Below are 20289 nucleotides of genomic sequence, written 5' to 3' on the forward strand. Positions count from 1 at the left end.
TTTTAAATGCAAAACCACCATTTAGTGCAAATACTACAGAATTATTTTTTAACACAACCCCTATATACAGTGCAAGGAGTCAGAACTACTTTGTGTTCTGTAGTAATTGTACAGGTAGAAACTTGGCACAGTGTAGTCAAGTAGATGCTTTTGAGAAACTGCTTTAAGGGAAGCTCTTTAGCTCTTGCAAATTAACTTCCCTCCCTCCTGCTGTTCTTTGTGAAGAGAAAACAGCAGGCCTGGCTTTCACCTCACAGGTGATTTCTGCAAACATATGCCTCGGCAACTGCCTGGCACCAAGACGGCAGATGCTGCAGACACACTTTGCTGTCGTAGGCTATGCAGCGTATAGTCCGTGAACCCATGTTTGGTGCTTCCAGGGCAGCTTCCCTGAGAACTCTCCTGGGCCAAAGCTCCAGCCATCCACCAGCTTAGGCAAGAAACTGCTACACAAAAAAAATAATCACTTCAAAGTTAAGGGGCAACTCAGAATATAGCACAAATTCACTCTTGGCATGAACCTTTCTGTAACAGCCATAAGACTCCAGGTACAGGGCAGATTGCACGTATTTTCAGTATTTTGTTCCACATTATGATCTACCCATGCAAGGAGACATATTGCACAGGAATTCACTAGTAAGACGCACGTTCACGCAGTCATTGCAGTTAAAGCTGTGATGGACTTTTATCAAAAGCTGTCTCAACTGTTTGACATACATGCATTTAAGAAAAATGCTGGCCCCCATTTATGCAAGCATTTCCTGCTTGAGATGTGTTTTTTTAATTGAAGGGTGTGGTGATACTAGATCAGGTGTAGATCGAGTTTCTGCCCGTCACAAACAAACAGAGGTTTCTTTGAGATGTCTGAATGCAGCCGGCAGACATCTATAAAACAGAGAGGCCAGGGTGGCGATTTCAGGCAGAGGATAAGGTAGTACTGAATTTATCATGTGCTGGTTTCCTACATCATCTACCCGGAGACTGAGGCAAGAAATAAGCCCAGTAGAAAGGAAAACAGTAGCAGGGAGGGACAATAGGCAAGCAGCACACAGACAGAGAGTTAAGCATCCATCTCTCCTGCCCACCCCCACCCCCCACTTCTAAACTGCTACTCACTTGGCATCTGTTCAACACTATTTGAATGCATCATTTCACCTCCATTTCTAGTTTGATCCTTAAATATAGCCTTGGCCTGACTGAAGAGAAGTTCTGCAGATCAGACCAGGCAAGCTCAAGGCGCCCCAATTTGGGTGTGTGTGTGTGTGTGTGATCGTTCACTTCAAAGTAAGAGGGGAGGGGAAATCCCTGACTTGGTGCTGAGCAGCAGAACTACATCCAGCTGAAATAAACAGAGCCCTATCTTTTTCTTCCAAATCGCCTCTGTTGGTATCTGGGCCATTTGGAAATTCTTGTTTTCTAGGAGCATTTTGGGCTCTGTTGTCTTTTCCCACACCTCAGTGACTGCAAGATTCCTGCTAGTGTTACTCCCATAAGCCTCTGAGAATTCAGGACGGGCAGCCAATTATTTGTTGGAGCAGGAAACAAGCCAATATGATAAAACACTTCTGTACTCATTTTCTTCAGAATGCCCAGAAACCAAAGATCCTGAAGGGTTTTTAACCAAGTGAGCACACGCAAAAGCCTTTATTCAATGCCTACACTGGTGGAATCTAACTCCACAAGTTAAAAATCATCTTGAAACTGATTTGCTAGGCTCTCAGTGCAAAACTTTTGGGTCTCCCAAAACATCCTACACATATAAAAAACAAAACCTAATCAGAGTCCACAATAAGTTTCTGACATTCCTTGATTCTGAAGACATTTGTGGCCACTAGGTAAAGAAGGAAGGTAAATATTTCAGCTGTTACAGCTGATGACACCTTCAAATCCAGGAACATTAATCTTGTCCCAGTCTCTTTCCATCACAATCCCCTAGCACTCCATTTCACTATCTGTTACATTTTAATCTACTCTTTCCTCACTGGGGATTGGAGATAGAAAGCTAAAATTCATGACAAGCTATGAAGACGGGCTGGATTGAGTGAAAGAAGAACGTCCCTGAAGGCTCTAGACAGTGAGTGTCGCATCTGAGCAAGGATGTGAAGTTGAGAATCCAAGCCCAACACTACCAGAGTGTGCATTGTGAAGACCATCTCATGTCCTGCAAATGTCTATACATGGCTGCAGCTTCACAGCTTGAGAGACAAAGGGGAGTGGAAAGTGAGAAAGTGGGGGGAAAACACAAAAGATCTGTACACAAGGCCCCTGAGCTATGGAGAAATGCTTGCCTGCGGGGTTGTATGCTTCCTGGAATAACAGGAAGCCAGAAATGGAAGAGCGCATCAGTTATCTTATTTTCCCTCCTGCTGGAAAGGTTAGCATTTAGCAGGAACGAGGAGTTCTCTTGGTGTTTTTGCAGTGCATTAGTATTCTTTGGCACTTGCCCCACTTAGCTGCACTCCCTCCTCACGTTATATTAGGAGCTGAGTCAAATTATACTGACACCTCTCCCTTTTTTTTATATAACCTTCAGTTACTGCCTCAAATATCATTGTGGCAGTAGAAAAGATTTGTCTTCCAATAGTTATAAAACAAAGCAAGATTAGAGGGTAGAAGTTAGTATATACCAGCCACAGAAATACATGAGATTGAGTTTTTCACATAAAAGGAGTCCGGGTAAGGTCAGCACGGTCCATCCTTGCAGGAAACACCACCTTTCCTCCAAAAAATTTGAGATGAGTCCCTCTTGTTCATCTCTCTTTGTGCAGCTGTTGGAACGTTTTAGGATTGTTCGCGTGGAGGAATGCTAGGTGAGAAAGGGAAATCTGATTGCACCACAAGAACATGAAATGTTCACTTTCACTCATTAGGAATGTCAAGAAGAGGCAACAACTGCTTTTTGCCTACCCTGAAACGAGATGATGACACCCACTGTTTCAGTGTGGTGCGTAGCTTTTAAAGTCATTGCAAACGATCAACTTGAAGCAGTAGCTGCTTTGGTTTGGTTTTAAGCTGCCATTTGGGGGTGGGTGGGGGAGGAGTGGTCCCGATTTTTAACTGCCTTGCGATTAAACTGCAAGTGTCCCTGTGATCCCATCAGATTGTTGAACTGGACCCAACTTCAGCTTTGGTTCTTCCAGTCCGCACCTGTATGGCACAGTCCAAACTACTGTGGGGAGATATGTAGAGGTTACTGAGAAGAGATTTCTGAATAAAGGAGTCCTTCGGCAGAAATGGCATCACCAAGGCCAACGGTCCTCAGAGGATCCTTGCACACCAGGACTGGAGTGTAGTGGAACGAGATACCATCCCTGTGCCACTCTGACACAGGCTCACTAGGATTCAAAGAGACTGTAGAAGACTCCCCCATCTGGGAAGTGGCAAACTCCCTTGGAGCTTTAAGGAAGACTCTGTCCGTGTCAATGGTCTCCACGGCACAAGCTTGTGTGCTGGCCACTCTGGCACCCGCAGCGACAGCTGCAACCTGGTTGGCCCAGTAGCCATCCACGGTAGCCAGGATATGATAAGCCAATGTGTGAAAATGGATCCGAGTCAGATCCGATGCCTTCTTTGGAGTCCTTCCGTATTCCTTCAGGATCCAGAAAAGGATGTCACTGACGATGCCCACATCTGGGATTCCGTTCCAGGATATCAGTGTGGCGTGCGGTCCGGCAGCTGCTTGAGTGAGGAAAAGTAGTTCCTGTTCATTCAAGCCAATTGAGTCCACAAGAGGGAAGACCTGCTAACAGACAGAGAAAGTGATAGGTTGGCTTTCTGAGGAGGGCCTAATTTCAAAAGACCAAGGGACAGACTTAATGTATGTAATCTAGTGCATGCCTAAACTATTGTTACATTCACACAAGGAGCCCCCTAAATTCCTGATTCCCCTCAATGGGAGAGAAGTGTGTATCTGCAATATCCATGGGAGAACACAAATTGCATCATTAAGGGAATCCAAGCATTCTCCTCCCCTGAATGGGAAGCTCAAGATATACTTCCAGGTGCCAACTGCTATTCTCTCAAACATGGGGTGGAAGCTAGTTTTTTCTGCTTGTACCCAGAGGGCATAAGCTTCAGTATTTATAAGGTTTAGAAGTCTCAAGGGTGTATAAAGCTCTAATGGTACTCTGGAGATTATGACATCTTGTCTCTTGAACCAAGAGGTCCCTGGAAAACACACGGACAAATAGCAACCTAGAAGGAGCTACCAAGAGCCAGACTCTGCTAAAACTGATTAGCTGTCTTCAGTCAAGACTTGCATTCTGGCTCAGAGTTGGCATTTTGGAGAACTGGTTTGTCCCCACATCAGCCTGGAAGCAGAATGTACAGGGACTCCCTGTTGGCTCAATGAACATCCTCTAGCTAAGTACTCTGTTTTAAAGTGAAAAGGTTTGGAGAAATGCAACCCTTGCTAGTTAATTACTTGTGCCTTGCCACCACACCTCATCCTTAAGCCACTTAAGCACATCTAAGAAGGAAAATAATCAGTTTCTCATACTGAGGAGGAATCAGGGAAGACATTCCATCTCCTGGAAGCTTGAGCAACAGAGCACGCCTTGCCATGTGGATTACCTGATGGATTATCTCACTCATAAAGTCTGGGTCGGTCATACTGGCCAGCTCTAGGTGCACAGGGACATCGGTGGGGATGTCAGAGATGGCAGCCACAGCCTGCAGAATGCACAGGAAGAAGGTCACAGCAGCAATAGGATGCAAAGAATGCACAATTCTTTCAGATCTCACTGTAATTTCACGTATGTGGGGACTTGCGCCAAGTTAGTCCTGGAATAGTCTATAGCTCAAGTCTGGAAGTCAGCATTCTACTCACCCCCAAACTAAAATGCAGAATGTGCTTGCATTTGCCCTCAGGGGCAGGACGAGTACCTTCCTCATCTGCTCTCCATCTCATTTTGTAGGGTTCTTTGTCCTGAACAAAGTTTCTCACCTCCCCCTAGGTTTTTCTCCTCCTTTCCCACACACACTTTACTACAGTGCAGCAACCTCCCTTTTTTACAGTAGGACGGGGGTCACAAATGGATGCATTCTCTGCTGTACTGAAGGTGTTGTTAGAGAAGTTTTACATGCCCTGGTTAGCAAGCACAGCCCTTAAGAGTTACAAAACTTAAGATTCCACTGTAGACCAGAAGAACGACAAAAACCACATTCCAGACCTAGCACAGCTACAGCATGCGAGCATTTGATAATGCCAACACAAGCCTCTCGTTCAATCATGAGACACTTCATGTAGCCAATGTGTTTTAGTGCAATATGCTACAAATAATGAGCAGAATTCATAGCTGAGTAGAAGCTAAGGAACAAACCAGTTGCATAACCTAGGACTCACGTAAACTAGACGCGTAACTTAAAACGACAAAAAAGTGGCCAATCAAAGAGGATACCACTGTTAGGATCCATGAACTAGAAGTGTGCTGCGAATTTGCTGCCTTCAATAATCTTGTTCTGTATCAAAGGGCTCCCTCTACACCAGATACACCAAAGATGTGAAGTCTTCTGGAACCCACAGTGATCCCCAACATGGTGCCCATGGGCACCAATGTGCCCGCCAGTTTTTCCTGGCCACCTACCCAGAGGGTAGGTTTTTCCTAGCATGCCCTGCCCAGGAAAAACTCTTCTCAACTCACTATCGTCTGGGCAGCAGGGCCAGCCTGCTGCTGCCCAGCTAGTGGTTGCATCCACTACTCTTGTCTCACAATTCCAAAGGTTCTCATAGGATCATCAAGACTGGGGAGCCCTGCGCTAGGAAGTGAGATTCAGCAGCCTTGTTATAAGGTGTGTTTGGGTTGGAAAAAGCCCGCTTACAATATACTGACAGTGGAGCTGCCACTGCCAACACAAACACCATGCCTTGGAGCTACTATTCAGCAAAAGACAAAACATTCAGGCTTTTACCTCCAGGAGCCTTTTCTGACGCACCTCCTTGCTCTGGCCATCCATCATATGAAGACCAGAGAGCACCACCAAGTCTGGCTGAAACTCCTCCAGACTGGACACAAACACTTCCAGCATGTTCATGGCTCCATTGGTCAGATCATGGGAGAAGATGAAGCGGTTGGCATTCGGGGCTCTCAGCTGCCCCCACTCTTCTCCTGAGGATAATCCCCCCACCCCAAATTTAAAATGGGGTGAAAAGTGTATTTCATCATTTCTACTCTAAAAGGCAGCTAAGGCAAAACATAATACAGAGTTTATGCGATTAAACAGATTGAACTCATACGCAGTTTTTGACCATCTCATTCTTAGCAGAATAATGAAGTAGGGCTGGTTGCTCTTCCTGGTTCCACCCCCCCCCCCAAGGACCTGGACTTCACCCCATCAAAATTCCACCATAAATCATGTTTGGCACAAATAAAGGAGACAAATCTACAGTACTCCGAGAGAGAATTTCTGTGCAGGGCCTCAACCTTTGTCCTCAAGGACCCTGCATTCTGTGGTCTTCCACCACGTGTTGGTTCCTCATGATCTCGAACAGAACTTGAATCACAGTCGGCTCAGCTACTTCTATTGAATGAGGAAAAAAATAAGACTGGAATTTGCCCAGATAAGGAAGCTAGAGAGAAATCACGAAGGAGGATTAGTCTGTGTTTGGATGCTTGTTTTATTCTAGTATCCAGTGGCAAAGGTGTGGTTATATTACATTTCAAGCACATACACGCACAATAACCAAAATGCTGACACACTTGCATGCCGACAGATATTTAACAAATCTGTGTCCGTACATTTTAGGCCTCAGGTGGTAGCAACAAACTGAAGAATAACGGGTTTTAAATTCTTTCTTCACCGAGAAACCAACACTTCCGTTGGAAGCCTAGAAGAATGATTAGATTATCTACGTGGCTGGCAGTTGCTGATAACAACAACTTAAGATAGCTCAAATCTTTGAGCTGTAAATCAAAGTCACAAACATACTGTTCTTTCACATGAAGAGTTTACTGCATTATCATAGGGCACAACTAAATAACTATTTTTTAAAGTCCTCAAATTTATTTTAAAAAAGGAACTTAGCAAAGGCATAGCTCCTATTAAGATATATACTTAGGCACACCCTGGATATAAGACAGGATTCTCTTGCTCCTAAATCAAACTTATGAGAACATTTAGTATTTATCAGAACTGTCAGGAAAGTGCACACTTCCCAAGATATAGACAGGGAAGTTCTACATGAAGCCATTTCCGACAACCCAAAAATTCAAGCAAAATAATTCTGTAGGATTCAAAACACATTTAAGGAGTACAGATGTAATTTCACCACTCACTTCTAAAATGCTACCACATCTGAGCCTTCAACACCAGCTGAAATGCTGCACTTTAGTTTTCAGAAAGGGAAAAAACATAGCTGCCGTGTATGTTAGCATTAGCATTGCAAATCCAACTCAGATTTCTGTATTCTAAATGAGAAGCAATAGGGCAGTGACTAGTAGATTTACTTTAGCATAAGCTTTCATGAGTGAGAGCCCACTATCACTGGTATGTCATGAAAGTAATGGCGGACTCCATCCCACAGAAGTTTAAGCTACAAAAAGTCCGCTATCCTTTAAGGTGCTCTGTTGACTCGTTCTAACACAGGCTGATTTTACAGTGTGTTTCAGCAGGAATCTTCTAACAACATAAATGTTCTCAGATCCCTCTCTGGAGCACATGGTTCACTGCCAGAAGTCAAAGCAATTGCACAGCTTGGCTTTTCCTCCAACTGCCTCAGCTAAACTGCTAAAGAGCCTCAAAGATCCCAATTTATAAATCTGACAGATGTCAACGTTAACAGAAAGCAGTGTTACTGATGTTTCAGTTTTACTACGTTCTTACTGTGGAATGCTTAATAAGAGCCAATCCTTTTACAGCAGGGCCTTTCCCCAACTTCTTTTACAGGAAATACTGGTCTGGGTTGCATCACAAAGTCATGTGGGGCTGACGAGTGGCAAACCAAACGCATTATGAAGCCACAGGTGTGATCCGACACCACTTTTTTCAACACTGCACAGAACTTTTATAGAACATGCATCTTGCCTACCTTAATTTTTTTTAAAAGATTTAATTCACATTTCAGTTTTCAGCCCTGGTTTAAGAAGCAGCCAAGCGGGACTAGCACTGTTGTGGAAGAGGCATTCCCTCCTATTGAAGCGGGGGATGCTTCTAAGATGATGCTAGCCTGTTATCTTTTCAAGTGTTTCCATTAAATATCTTTAAATCTTCGCCAAGGATACCTTTGATTAACTTTAAACAAACAGCACGCTCCTAAACAGGGGACGTTTTCCCAAGTCCGTTCAAGTTAAATGTGCTTAGAAGGACTCTGCTTAGGACTGCACTGAAAGTTAACCAGATAATTGATTCTACATTGCAATCTGACGATGAACATGTATACCGCCATTCTCAAGTAACAGCATATGTAGGGTTCACCACGTTTTCTTTTAATAATCATGGGTAATGCCGTTAGCCACTTTGGGTCAGGAATGAATTTCCTTCCAGACCAGATTGGCTAGGGGTCCTGGAGGCTTTTTGCCTTCTTCTGGACATCGAGCAAGGATTACTGGAGAATGGGGGGGGGGGGGGAGGCGGCTGAGAATTTCCTGCATTATGCAGAGGGTTGGACTAGAAGACCCTTGGGACCTTTCCAGCTCTCTATTTCTATGATTCTATGGAAGTAGAATCCTGATCTTTTCCCAGTTGCTGCTTCCACTCATAATGAAAGGGATCGTGACCCCTTAAAAGTACACGCCTTGTTCACAGTGATTGTGTTCTGCACGTGCCGTTTCTAGACTCTGGTGTATCCAGCGTCATTGTTCAAGGGCTCAAAGTACATACATAATACACAGTACACAATCTCTATGACCCTGATGCAAAACAGTCCAATATTATTATTCTCTCTGTATTACAACAGGGAACTGATGCATAGAGATAATGGCCACCCAGCAGGCTTGCAGTTACCTGCATTTTGAACAGGGGGCTTTCCAGTCCATTCTCTTAATTGCCATGATGATACAACCAACTACATACAACCAAACAGATGCAGGAATTAACCTAGAAACAGGCCCTTTGCCTCTTGCAACAAAAGCATACCTGCTCGATACTCCAGAATCAGATGAAATTCATCCAGCTCTTGCAAGGATTCTGGAGGGACAATTATGTTTTCATCCAGCAGTTCGTGGAGTTTAGGACCAATCGGGCCACACAACAGAACCTACAAACCAAAAAGTCAACAGTGGCTGACAGCATCTCCTACCAGTCCAGTGAGGTTGCTTCTCCACGGCTACAAGGATGAGACACGGGGCCCAGTAATTAGCAAACCAGTGGAGTCTGGTATGGGAAGCTCTTACCTTCAGGTCTGGGTTCACCGCGATTTTCTGTCCAATAAGAGCAGCATTTCCTCCCACGTATAGCTGTAAAACAGTTTCAGCACATGTTCAGGATGGTGTAGTGCTTAGGGTGTCAGAGCAGGGCAGGGGAGACCCTTGTCCGAATCCTCACTCAGCCATGAAGGTCACTGAATGACTTTGGGCCAGTCGCTACTTCTCAGACCACACTTCATGAGGTTGTTGCAAGGACAGAATGGAGTAGAGAACTATTTACATTAATTACGCTGAGCTCCTTGGAGAAAGGATAGGATTGTGTTAAAAAGTGTGTAGATGGAATTTCAATGTATCTGTACAGAACAAAGACCCTTGGTACAGGTTATTCACACAATTCAAGGACATAATCATGGTTATTGTGGAATAAAACTACATCCCTCCGATTTTGACAACCTGTGTGCCAAACCTGAGCACAGCAACTCTACCCCACCTTGGCTATCAGCTTAGAGACTCCACTACACAATCCTTTCCTCTCTCAGAAAAAGGCCTTGGTAAACAAACCTTCTACATCCCATTAATAGCAAAAGTTACCCCCTCAAAGGACATCATTCTCTTTCTTTCAGTCCACTAATGAATTCCCCCAATTTAAGGGCAAATTGAATGAGCTCTTTACAACGAGAGTAAATCCAAAATTAAGCCATAGTTCTCAAAGCTCAGCTCCCAAAGGTAAGGTTTAAAAGAGCATACAGCATTATAAATCAAAGAAACATTGATCAAATTCAAAAAATTAAGGTACAAAAATTAAGGAAGAATTGAGATGAAAAAGCAAGGAGCAGACAAGCATGATAAAAGAAGCCAGGAGCCAGATCAGAGGATTTAGAGCTTTTTGATTCACAGAGATGACTGACAAATTCCCCTTGTTATCTGCCCATAGCAGAAACATTCACTCCTAGTGATCTTGGGAGACCTGTGTTCTTCCTGCAATGTTTGAAAAGGTCTTCCTGGCTTTTATTCTTCAAGCCCTTCCCTGCTTCTGCCTGTTACTTTACGTACCACCACACCTGCATTACAAGGACAGTCCTGTCTAGCTGACTCCAGAGCCATCTCTTCAGCAGTGTAGTGAATTAAATGATTTTTTACAGAAGATGCCACAGCAGATATTAAACAAATTGAAATGGAACATAATCGAGAAGTTTATATTGAGGATATAAAAACTGGTTTGTGTGGCATAACACTTTTGTAGAACAATGGCCCACTTCATCAAACTGCGTCATTGGATATATGAACGGCAATGGAGGAGGTAAAGTTTAGATCCCAGACAATCCCTGGGAAGGATCAGCCTTTGGGTATTCCACCCCCTAATCTCCTCGTGGCAAGGACAAATGAATGACTGAATGGCAGACCTCACAGTTATCTGAATGCAGAATCTTCTCTTGTCCTGGGAGACTAAATGTAGAGAGTTTAAACCTATACAAAGAGACCTAGCCTTCAAATAACCAAAGAAGTCACCATTTAGTTTTTCATTTGTCCTTATGACAGGTGCAAGGGCATGAAGCCCTATGCCAACCCCTCTGGAGACAAGGCAACCGAAAGGGTGTCCTTTGATCATATGCCACAGCAAGACATGTGCATGTTTTTGCTGATATAGCCTAATACAGCTACTCCCTTCTGGAGATATATACAATAAGGGGGAAGCTGTACCACCAAAGACAAAGACCCACACAGTTGCACTATATTTTTAATAGTTTTATAGAGGGCAGTGTGAACAACAAAACTATTAGGATGCTAAATAATCAACTGGAAAAGCAATTGCTTTGTTTCATCACTGAGATCTGTATTGTGAAGAGAATCGTCAATACAGTCAGTATGTTACTCATTTCAGAAATAAGAGTGACCTACCCCAAACTGGGTAACATACCTGTGCCCCAGGATACTCGGAAGCAGTCTGTGCAATATGGTGGAAAGACTTCACATCACTGAAGAACCGCTCCGCAGCAGCACCCTTTCCCATGAAATGAGCAAAGGCTTCCTTCAAATCTGTCATGGACTGCAAGACTGAGTGGTCTTGTCCCTTTCCGGAATCTAGACCAAGGGCCTGCAACAACTTCACACCCGAAAGGACCACATCTACACAAGCATTGACTCTGCAGACGAGAGAGCAAAAACAAGGTTCAAGCTGGCTGAACTCCAAGATAGGCTTCGACAAGGAAAGAATGCAGCAAAGGCTTTTTCTTATGATCACTTGGTTGGTATACATACAACATAAAATCTGATGGAAAATGGCAAGGAATTATGTTACAACGACATACTGCATTGATCTATTAAAGGTTTTTTTTATATTTTATGTATTTTGAAAGCTTGGGAGCTTTTCCACACCTATAGGCATTCAGTATGCACAAACAATAGACAGAACTGTCTTGACTCCACTCAACCCGCTGTTCTCTTCTTCCATATTCTATCAGCTCCAGTAGAAGAAGAAACAAGTTGAAACAGGTGATAGCCAACTCATACGGGTCAAATACAAGAAATGCTGGATCATCCTAGTTATAAGAATATTACACACACCCTCTGACCTAGAAAGATTTTTAACATAAGCAATTCTGAGAATTGGTTTTTTTGACTTTCCTGTTTGCATTTTTAAATATAATTTGAAGTCAGGTCAGAATACTACTTAGGATTGCCAACACATTTCTAGAAAAAAGCCCTTTCCCCCGAATCTTAGCTTAATGGGTAGTTGGAAGCTTTTCATTGCATAGAGATGAATAACAACACCTGAAGCCTCTACTAAAGAACACAACATTTTTTGCTTGTTGGCAACCCTATACTTGGTCTTCACATGGTCCTGCTCTGCTTTTTAGAGTGCAGCGATATCATAAACCAAAAATATTCTGTTTAATTTATGAAAACAACCTGATGGTATCTCTGGTTATTTTGAAAGGAACGGAAACTGCACTGCTGGATGAATCAAGGAAGAGTACATTGTTGGTCTTCCTTCGCCTTCCATGGTCAACCATGCTAGAAGCCAGGCCCCACGTCTACACTCACAAGGTACGTGGTTATATCTGACTACTTGGCTCAGCTCCTTTGTGCTGGAGAAAATTTCTACACCTGAGTCAAGTGACAGAACAACCCAGGGGTTCTTGGAAGTGATTTTTAAGATCCTTAAAAGTTCTACCAACCCCAACACCATTCAACTAGGAAGACAGGAACTCTCTCTGAAGTACTGGGTTTTCAAGCTACATCCCAGGGAAGTCTGCAGTTCCTCAATGAGAAGATCAGTAGAAGTGGACAAATTTCCCCCAAAGATGTACCCATCGCAACTTGACCGCCCCCTGCAACGTGTAGCCACAGGGAATGTTGGACATGTTCTAGAGTAGGGGGTCTCAAGCTTTGGTATCTTACGGCCCACCTATCACTATGCCAACGAACCTGGATTCCATGATAGAATCAGAAAGCCCACCTTTTTCAAGAAAGATATTTCGATGTTTACAGTCTTTTTGATATTATATGGAGGTGGGGGGGGCATCAAGTTGCAGCTAACTTGTAGGGTTTTCAGGGCAAGAAATGTTCCGAGATGGTTTGCCATGGCCTGCTTCTGCATAGCAACCCTGGCCTTCCTTGGTGGTCTCCCATCCAAATGCTGACCAGGGCAAGCCCTGCTTAGCTTATGAAATCTGACAAGATTGAGCTACCTGCACCATCCAGATCAGAATATTACACTAGGATGCCAAACAGTTACAGAAGGACAATCAATGGCAGATAAGGTTGGCAGAAGATTGCATGCCACAGCTGCAGATGAACATGGGAGATTATCAGAAAGCAAATTCTTAGTAACTGTTAAAAAACCCCAGAGTCCCACTTAAAATACTTCTGTGTTTCACTGGCTGAATGCTGGTTGAGGACTACTGTTCTACAGCACAGACTTGGTTAGCAACCACAGGTACACTGGGAGTGGAGGGCATTGACAGCTAACATGCTAGGGCTCCTTGGTGCAGAGGTGGGCATGAAAAGGACTTCGCCTAAAACAGAGAAATCAAACGCCACTGCTCCACAAGGTCAGTTGCATATTAGCTAACAGTCAATTTCCAGGGTAATCTACAAAATGTAAGTTGCAGGTTCACTCACCCAACAGCAACTTTGTTCCACTGCTTGGCGGGCTGGATGATAAGTGAGTTCCAAGCAGCCGCCATTCTTCTCTCTGGGGATGCGAGGTCCCCCCGCAGCTGGTACAGGAAGGAGGACGAGATGTACTCCCGCACTGAGTCTGGCAGATCAGGATCCAGCAAGAAGACGTAGCCCGTTGCCAAAGCCAGCAAGGCCACACACACCGACTTGTGCCACATGGCTGCTGCCCTGAAGCCTGGACTAAGGATGTGTAAGATCTAGAAGGTCTAAAGGGCCTCTGGCCAAAGACGGGGAGGTTAAAGAAATCCTGGGTTTGGAGGGAGGCTCCAATTTCTCAGGGTTCTAGACCCCAAAAAATCATTGGGGACCCTCCAAATTATTTTTCAGATCATCTCCACGGGGGACCCCATAAGCTATTTTTCAGAGAACCTGCAGAACATCACTGGTAAAATTAAGAAAATTGGAATAAAAATTCTCTAAAGACCCACGGGAAAGGAATTTCTTACAGGTACTCTGTCTTGCAAGAGGCTCAAAACTAAGAAGGGCCACTTGGGTCAATCTCTTGCCCCTCTTCTGTACTGGCATCTTTTCACCTCAGGTAGGAAGCCCCTCAATTATTATTATTACTATTATTATTTTTTCCCAAACTCCCCAAAGATCACTAAAAAGCCCTCCCAATTATTTTTTTCTCCAGGGATTTTCCTGAGAGGACAGGAACCCCACCCCCAACACACACTATTTTTAAGGGGAATTTTCAAAGACAGCCAGAAGGGAGAGGGAAATCTGATGCGCCCTTACTTGTGAGTAAACGCCATTGACCACAGAGGGGCTTACTTCCGAGTAAACACGGTTCAAGGGCAAGGAAGGCAAAGGGAAGCGTGAGGAGAAGAGGACAAGGGAGAAGGCGGGAGAGGAAAGGAGATCCGCCTCTGGTTAAGGAAGCCTCATTTTAATAGCTTGCCTTGGGGTTGGGTGCAGGCCAGAAGGGGTTAATTTTACCTCAGCTGAGGGAGAGGCCTAGTGGTTTCGTCCCCTCCCGCCCTCCCCGAGAAGGCTCCGCCGGGGCCAACCGACTAGGGCCTTCCTCCCGCCGCCGCCGCCGCCGCCGCCGCTGGAAACCGGCCCTAGCCTAGGAGACGCGGGCGGAAAAGGCCGGCTCTGAGGGTGGCAGAAAGGAGGCCTTCCTTTACGTAGCTTCCGTAATGCCGGGCGCTCTGCCGAACGTCTTAACCCACGCTGGCGTAAAACGGGTTGCAGAATAGCGCCGACAACTGCGGAAACGGCGCGGCTCACTCTTGCGTAGTTCCGGGCTTCCTGAGGGGGGCAGCCGCCTTAATTAGCGCGCAGCGAGCTTTCCAGAATTGGGACGTGCGTGCGCTAAGAGAAGTCGCCTGGTTGTGGCGCTGCCCAGCCGCCAACTCGACGGGAATGTACCAAGTGTAAGAAAAGGAAGGGAGGAAGAGTGAGAAATAGAGAGACCCTCCCCTTAAAAAGTGGTACAGTTGAAATGTACCGAGAATAAGAAAGAAAAGGGACTTGGAATAAACCATTCGGAGAGGGAAGGGGGGGGGGAAGGCAGGCTGGAATGTACCATGAAGAGGACCAGTGGGGTTGACTGCAGCCTGCATGGGTTTAATGGTACTGAATTGAGAAAAGTGGCAGGTGGAAGAAAAAAGACAAAGAAACCGCCTGTTGCCTTCTCTCATCATTAGTGCTTTAGTTTCTAAAACAAAAGACAAAGCCTTTGCATGCTTACTCGGGAGTAAGCCCCTACTGCAACTTTTGCCGCTACATTTTTTGTTGGTTCGTTTCTAGCTAGTTGGAATGGCCACCCTAACCTTGAATGGCACAAAGCACAGTCTGTGTATCCACTTTGATACCGTTCATCGCAATCGGAATAGGATTCTTTTTCGTATTTATTTATATTTTATTTACATTATAGTTTGCGTTTGTCATTGAGGCTCAAGGTGGAGTATGCAGTGTGAGCCAGTACAGTCAGTTTCAAAGACGTTCGAATAAACAATGTAATAATGCAAATTTGAAAAAAATATAAACCCACCAGAAATCCAATACAGAGTTGAAGAAATGCTGAAACAGAGCATATGCAATGCTAAGACTGACATAAAATAGACACAACCCGGTAGGATCATATATACACCAACACACAGTACATAGCAGTAAAGTCTGTAGTCCCTAGCCCTTTACTGATGCATCTCTTGGAGGCCACTTCCTTACAGTGCAGCTCTATCTGAGCAAAAAGCCCTCTTGAATAATTCATAGTTAATTCATAGCTTGTAGAAAGCCAGGAAAGTGGCATAAGTCCTACACAGTTATTCCAATAGTCCACTGAAACCAATAAATAGATTTCTCCATAGAATTGCACTGCCAAACTTTTCTGCTAAAAATCATTAGCACAGACAGCATCGTCCTCAGCACATTTACTCAAACCACATTTACCCATGGAGTTTATTGGGGGTTTCAGGCCACACAAAGCATGCTCAAGATTGCCCCCCCATTGAATTCAATGGGATCTTGTAAGTAACACACACTGCTGTCTCTGGCGTTAACTCTCCAGGGTATCAGGAAGAGTAATGTGAATTCCAATGCTATACCCTTCCTGTTGGCCTGAATCAGGAATCTTCTGGTTGCAAAATATGTTCTCTAACACTGAGTCCGCAGAAGCCGCCATTATAGTTACAGATTCTTGTTATTTGCTGGGAGGGGTCCTCCAATGCCTAAAGCTTTGATCAAAAACACATTTTTAAAAGCCCATTCTTGTTCCTCGTGCTTGTAGGAAAACACTCAAAAGGTTTAATCCAATCATCTTGGCCTCCATTTTCTTTAAGAATCGTCTTTTAAAGGCCAGCTTTTTGCTTTCTTCTCCACACTTGAATTCACGTATTTGTTCTCTCGGTTGTAAAGAAAAGAGAAGAAAAGTTGTGCTATATATATATTAAAAAACCTCTGTGTTTTTATCTGTTTTCCTCTAACCATCCCTTCCCTTTGCAGCTTCTGAAATCAACAAGATATAACTCCAGGGAAGGAAAACTGCCTCGGAGAAGCCCTTAATAAAGCTCGCCAGCATCTTTAGTATCATCCGCAGTAAATCTCACTGAACTGCCTGCCGAACTGAGATGCAGAGTGGAGTTGCTAAAGAAGAAATCTGCGCAGTCTATATGGTTAGTGCAGATGGCAGCTTCTGTCTCAAATAGACAGGTAATCAGGATTTCCTTGCCCACCTCCAGAACTGTGGGTTTGTTTCTAGCTTGTTGCACGTAGTCAAAATACCCTCCTCCTCTGAGGCTGCCCTTCAGTCGGAGACAATTCTGAGTCAATTCATCCATTATCCACTTAGACTGGCAATAGATCTCCAGAGAAAAAGGTCTTTCCAAGCAAGGGTTAGCTGAGGTTTATTAAAGGGAGATGTTACGGGCTGAACCTTCTACCTGTGCAATACTTTTGACACGTGTTCTTCATGTATCAAAGACACAGAAGGCACATGATCTTCATGTGTCGGGAGATGCAATGTTAGCCAGGAAAGGTAGTTTTGAATGACAGAGCCGGCGGAGATTGCTCTGGAGTGGACAGATTCTCTCACAGCCTTCCACCTCTGGTGTGCCAGACTGTCTTCCCTTCTGGAGCTTTTACCGTACCGCCCTTGCTGCTTAAAACTTTGCATTAACTGAGCCTTGGTAGGGCAAAGGCTGCAGAAGGGGAGATGCCAGAGGTGGCGGAGGGCTGAGAGAGAATCTGTCCTCTCCGGAGTGATCTCTGCTGGCGCTGTCTTTCAAAACTACGCTTCTTGGCTAACGTTGCATCTCCTGACACTTGACGAACACACGCCCAGGCATCTTATCCAGACAGACTCTGAGCCAAAGCCACTCTGTTGAAGGAGAGTGTGTTTCCGTGGCTCTGAAACCTTCCAAAGAAGAGACGGACTGGCCATTTCACTTACAGGGAAATTCCCTGGTGGGCCACTGGGAACCTGGAGCAAGTAGAGCCAAGCCTCAGCGACTCTGCCTGAGCCAGAGCCATGGCAGTTTGTATTGGCTTACCAACTCACTTCTCTCCTGCACTGCTCCTGCTAGTTTGCGGGATGATGCAGTGGGTGAACTAATGCCCGTTGTATTCCCCCCTGAACCAAGTGGCTGTACCATTCAACCTGACCCACTCCAAGGCTGTTTTCACTTCCCCGTCTGCTCTGGTTCCAAAGCGGTCACAGTTTGGGAAACTGGCCCCTGGTACAGTGGTTAGAGTGTTTGGCTAGGACTTGGGAGAAACTGGTTCAGCCATGATGCTTACTAGGTGACCTGGGGCTAGCTGCTGTCTCTCTCAGTTTAACCTACCTCACAGGGTTGTTATGAGGATAAAATGCAAGATGAGGCGACCAGGCAGGCTCTCCTGAGCTTCTTGCAGGGAAGTTGGGATAACAATGTAAGTTTGGGGTAACTCCAAATGTCTGAAAGAGGATAAAGCCAATGCATTCAATTTCTGCTCTCAACTTTCCTGGCAGAGGAGATCATTCACAACGGTACACTCCAAAGGAGTTACTGACTTGCAAGGCTATGGAAGTGAATGGGCTTGCAGTGCCATCCTAAAGCAGAATTGTACTTTTCTAAATCCACTGATGGGCTCAGAAGGGCATAACTTTGCTTAGGATTGCACTGTCAGGGGGCGGAGCCTCTGGCCATGTGACCATTTTTAAGAGGTGCCGGAACTCCATTCCACCGCGTTCCCACTGAAAAAAAAGCCCTGCTGCTATGTGTGTAATAAGGACACTGCAGAAAGTCGGCAGCCCTGAGTAAGATCACAATCACAACCTGGGGTGGAGCCCATTTCCTTGACACTCGATGTCATAATTCGAGATGCCTCTTAAGAGAGCAACAAGCAATATCATTGTCACAGTTCAGGGAATCCTTTATTGGCAGGGCTTTATCAGAAGGCTGAATTACAGGCAGATTGCATGCAGGTTATTAGTTGAGATCCCAGTTTGGGGCAGTTTTTTTAATTACTATGTAATCTGCTGCTAATGAAAGAACGTGGTTCCGCAGGCCAGAAGCCACAGCCGTCTTTGTAATTTTTCTGCACTAAAGATAGCAGAAGGAGACGTTGCCGCCAACGACCCCAGAGGACTGAAGTGGCAGCCATCGCCTTCAGACCCTGCCTTCCTCCCGTCGTTTTTCTGGAGAGTTTCCAAGATACACAAATTAATGGCATTTGTTTCGATGGCACAGCTTTCTTCCTAGAATTGTGTGTTGTACGGGAAGCAGAGGGGACAAGGGAGTCAGGGATGTGTGTGTGTGTTATGTGCTGTCAAGTTGCCTCCGACCTATGGCGACCCTATGAAGGAAAGACCTCCAAAATGTCCTATGAGGAGTTGGCTTCTTTTATGGAGTCCAGCCATCTCGTTTTAGGTCTTCCTCTTTTCCTACTGCCTTCCACTTTTCCTAGCATTATTGATTTTTCCAGAGAATCTTGTCTTCTCATGATGTGACCAAAGTACGATAGCCTTAGTCTTGTCATTTTAGCTTCTAGGGAGGAGTCAGGTGTGATTTGATCTAGGACCCACTTGTTTGTCTTTTGGGCCATCCATGGTATCCGCAAAACTCTCCTCAAGCACCACATTTCAAACGAATCAATTTTCTTCCTGTCAGCTTTCTTCACTGTCCAGCTTTCACATCCAAACATAGTAATAGGGAATACCATAGTTTGGATTATCTTGATCTTGGTTCCCAGAGTGACATCTTTATCTTTAAAGGTCTTCTCTAGGTCCCTCACTGCTGCTCTTCCAAGTCTCAATCTTCTTCTGATTTCTTCATCGCTGTCTCCGTTTTGGTTGGCGATTGAGCCAAGGAATAGAAAATCTTGAACGATTTCAATACAATTTCTTTCAACAATTTCAATTTCAGGGATAGGATTAAGAAAATAGAAATAGAAATAGTGAGTTCATGGTAAGTTTTGCAGGGCATGAAATGACTGGATTTGCTCCCACCAATGGGTGTGACATATCCTAAAGGGGTAATGCACCAGGAGGAGTGATGGAACACAACATTCCTGCAGACTCTTGGGCCTCGCTGAGAAGCAGGGCTTTTTTTCAGCGGGAATGTAGAGGAACGGCGTTCCGGCACCTCTTGAAAATGGTCACATGGCCAGTGGCCCTGCCCCCTGATCTCCAGACAGAGGGGAGTTTCGTGGAAGTAAGTCCTATAGAATAGACCCGGGTAGAATTCTGAGTAGACCTGCTTAAGATGGCACTGTAAATTGCTCTCAGCTCCATCACCCTCTATCCTGTATCCACAGTATGGGGTTAATAACGCTGATCTACTCTATAGGTTTGTAACAAATTAATGTAGGTGAAGAAGTGTCTTGAGAAATTATTTTCATTCAAATTCATCTTGGGCTTTTAAGTCCTGCGGAATATGAATTTGAAAGAGGGAATCGAGATTACTAGTGCGGCATACACAAACACATCTGCTCCATAGGACACAAAGTTCTGCCGGTATTTCCCTGTACTGGATAGAGTACCCCCTGGTATTCTCTCCCTGGCCTTCTACTGTGCAAATAATACCAGCTACACAGAAATGTGCCGTTTGAAACGCAAAATTCATTTTCACCGGTGTCACCTGACAGGATACATAAGACGACTTCTACAAATGGACTGTCAGCTACAGAGAAAACCCCCTTTACTTCCTGCTGAGCTTCCTAATTATACAGCCCCGTGTTAATGACAGAACCCTTTCAAGTTTTGACAATCTCAAAACGCATGTCAGCCTCGCAGCCGCTCAAATTGGGATCATATAGAACAAGGTGTGTGTCTTGTTTTAGATTAGTTTATTAAGTAACTTAACACTTGTGCCGTCAG

At 44.7% G+C, this 20289-nt stretch overlaps 1 protein-coding gene across 2 annotated transcripts; it reads right to left on the reverse strand.

Moving 5' to 3' along the window:
- Positions 1-660: 660 nt before the first annotated feature.
- Positions 661-14653, reverse strand: ADPGK (ADP dependent glucokinase). Of its 2 annotated transcripts, none has more exons than XM_055002266.1 (7): positions 13428-14653; positions 11221-11446; positions 9330-9392; positions 9073-9193; positions 5911-6107; positions 4573-4671; positions 661-3739 (listed from the first exon to the last, which is right to left on the reverse strand). In XM_055002266.1, exons 1-7 carry the CDS (start codon positions 13643-13645, stop codon positions 3191-3193), a joined length of 1473 nt encoding a protein of 490 aa, XP_054858241.1. In that variant the 5' UTR covers positions 13646-14653; the 3' UTR covers positions 661-3190. The 2 variants fall into 2 exon arrangements, with proteins under 2 accessions (XP_054858241.1, XP_054858240.1); XM_055002265.1 differs by having other exon boundaries at positions 661-3742.
- Between the last annotated feature and the right edge of the window lie 5636 nt (positions 14654-20289).

The sequence above is a fragment of the Eublepharis macularius genome, chromosome 18 (assembly GCF_028583425.1).
Source record: "Eublepharis macularius isolate TG4126 chromosome 18, MPM_Emac_v1.0, whole genome shotgun sequence".
NCBI classification, from domain to species: Eukaryota; Metazoa; Chordata; class Lepidosauria; order Squamata; family Eublepharidae; genus Eublepharis; species Eublepharis macularius.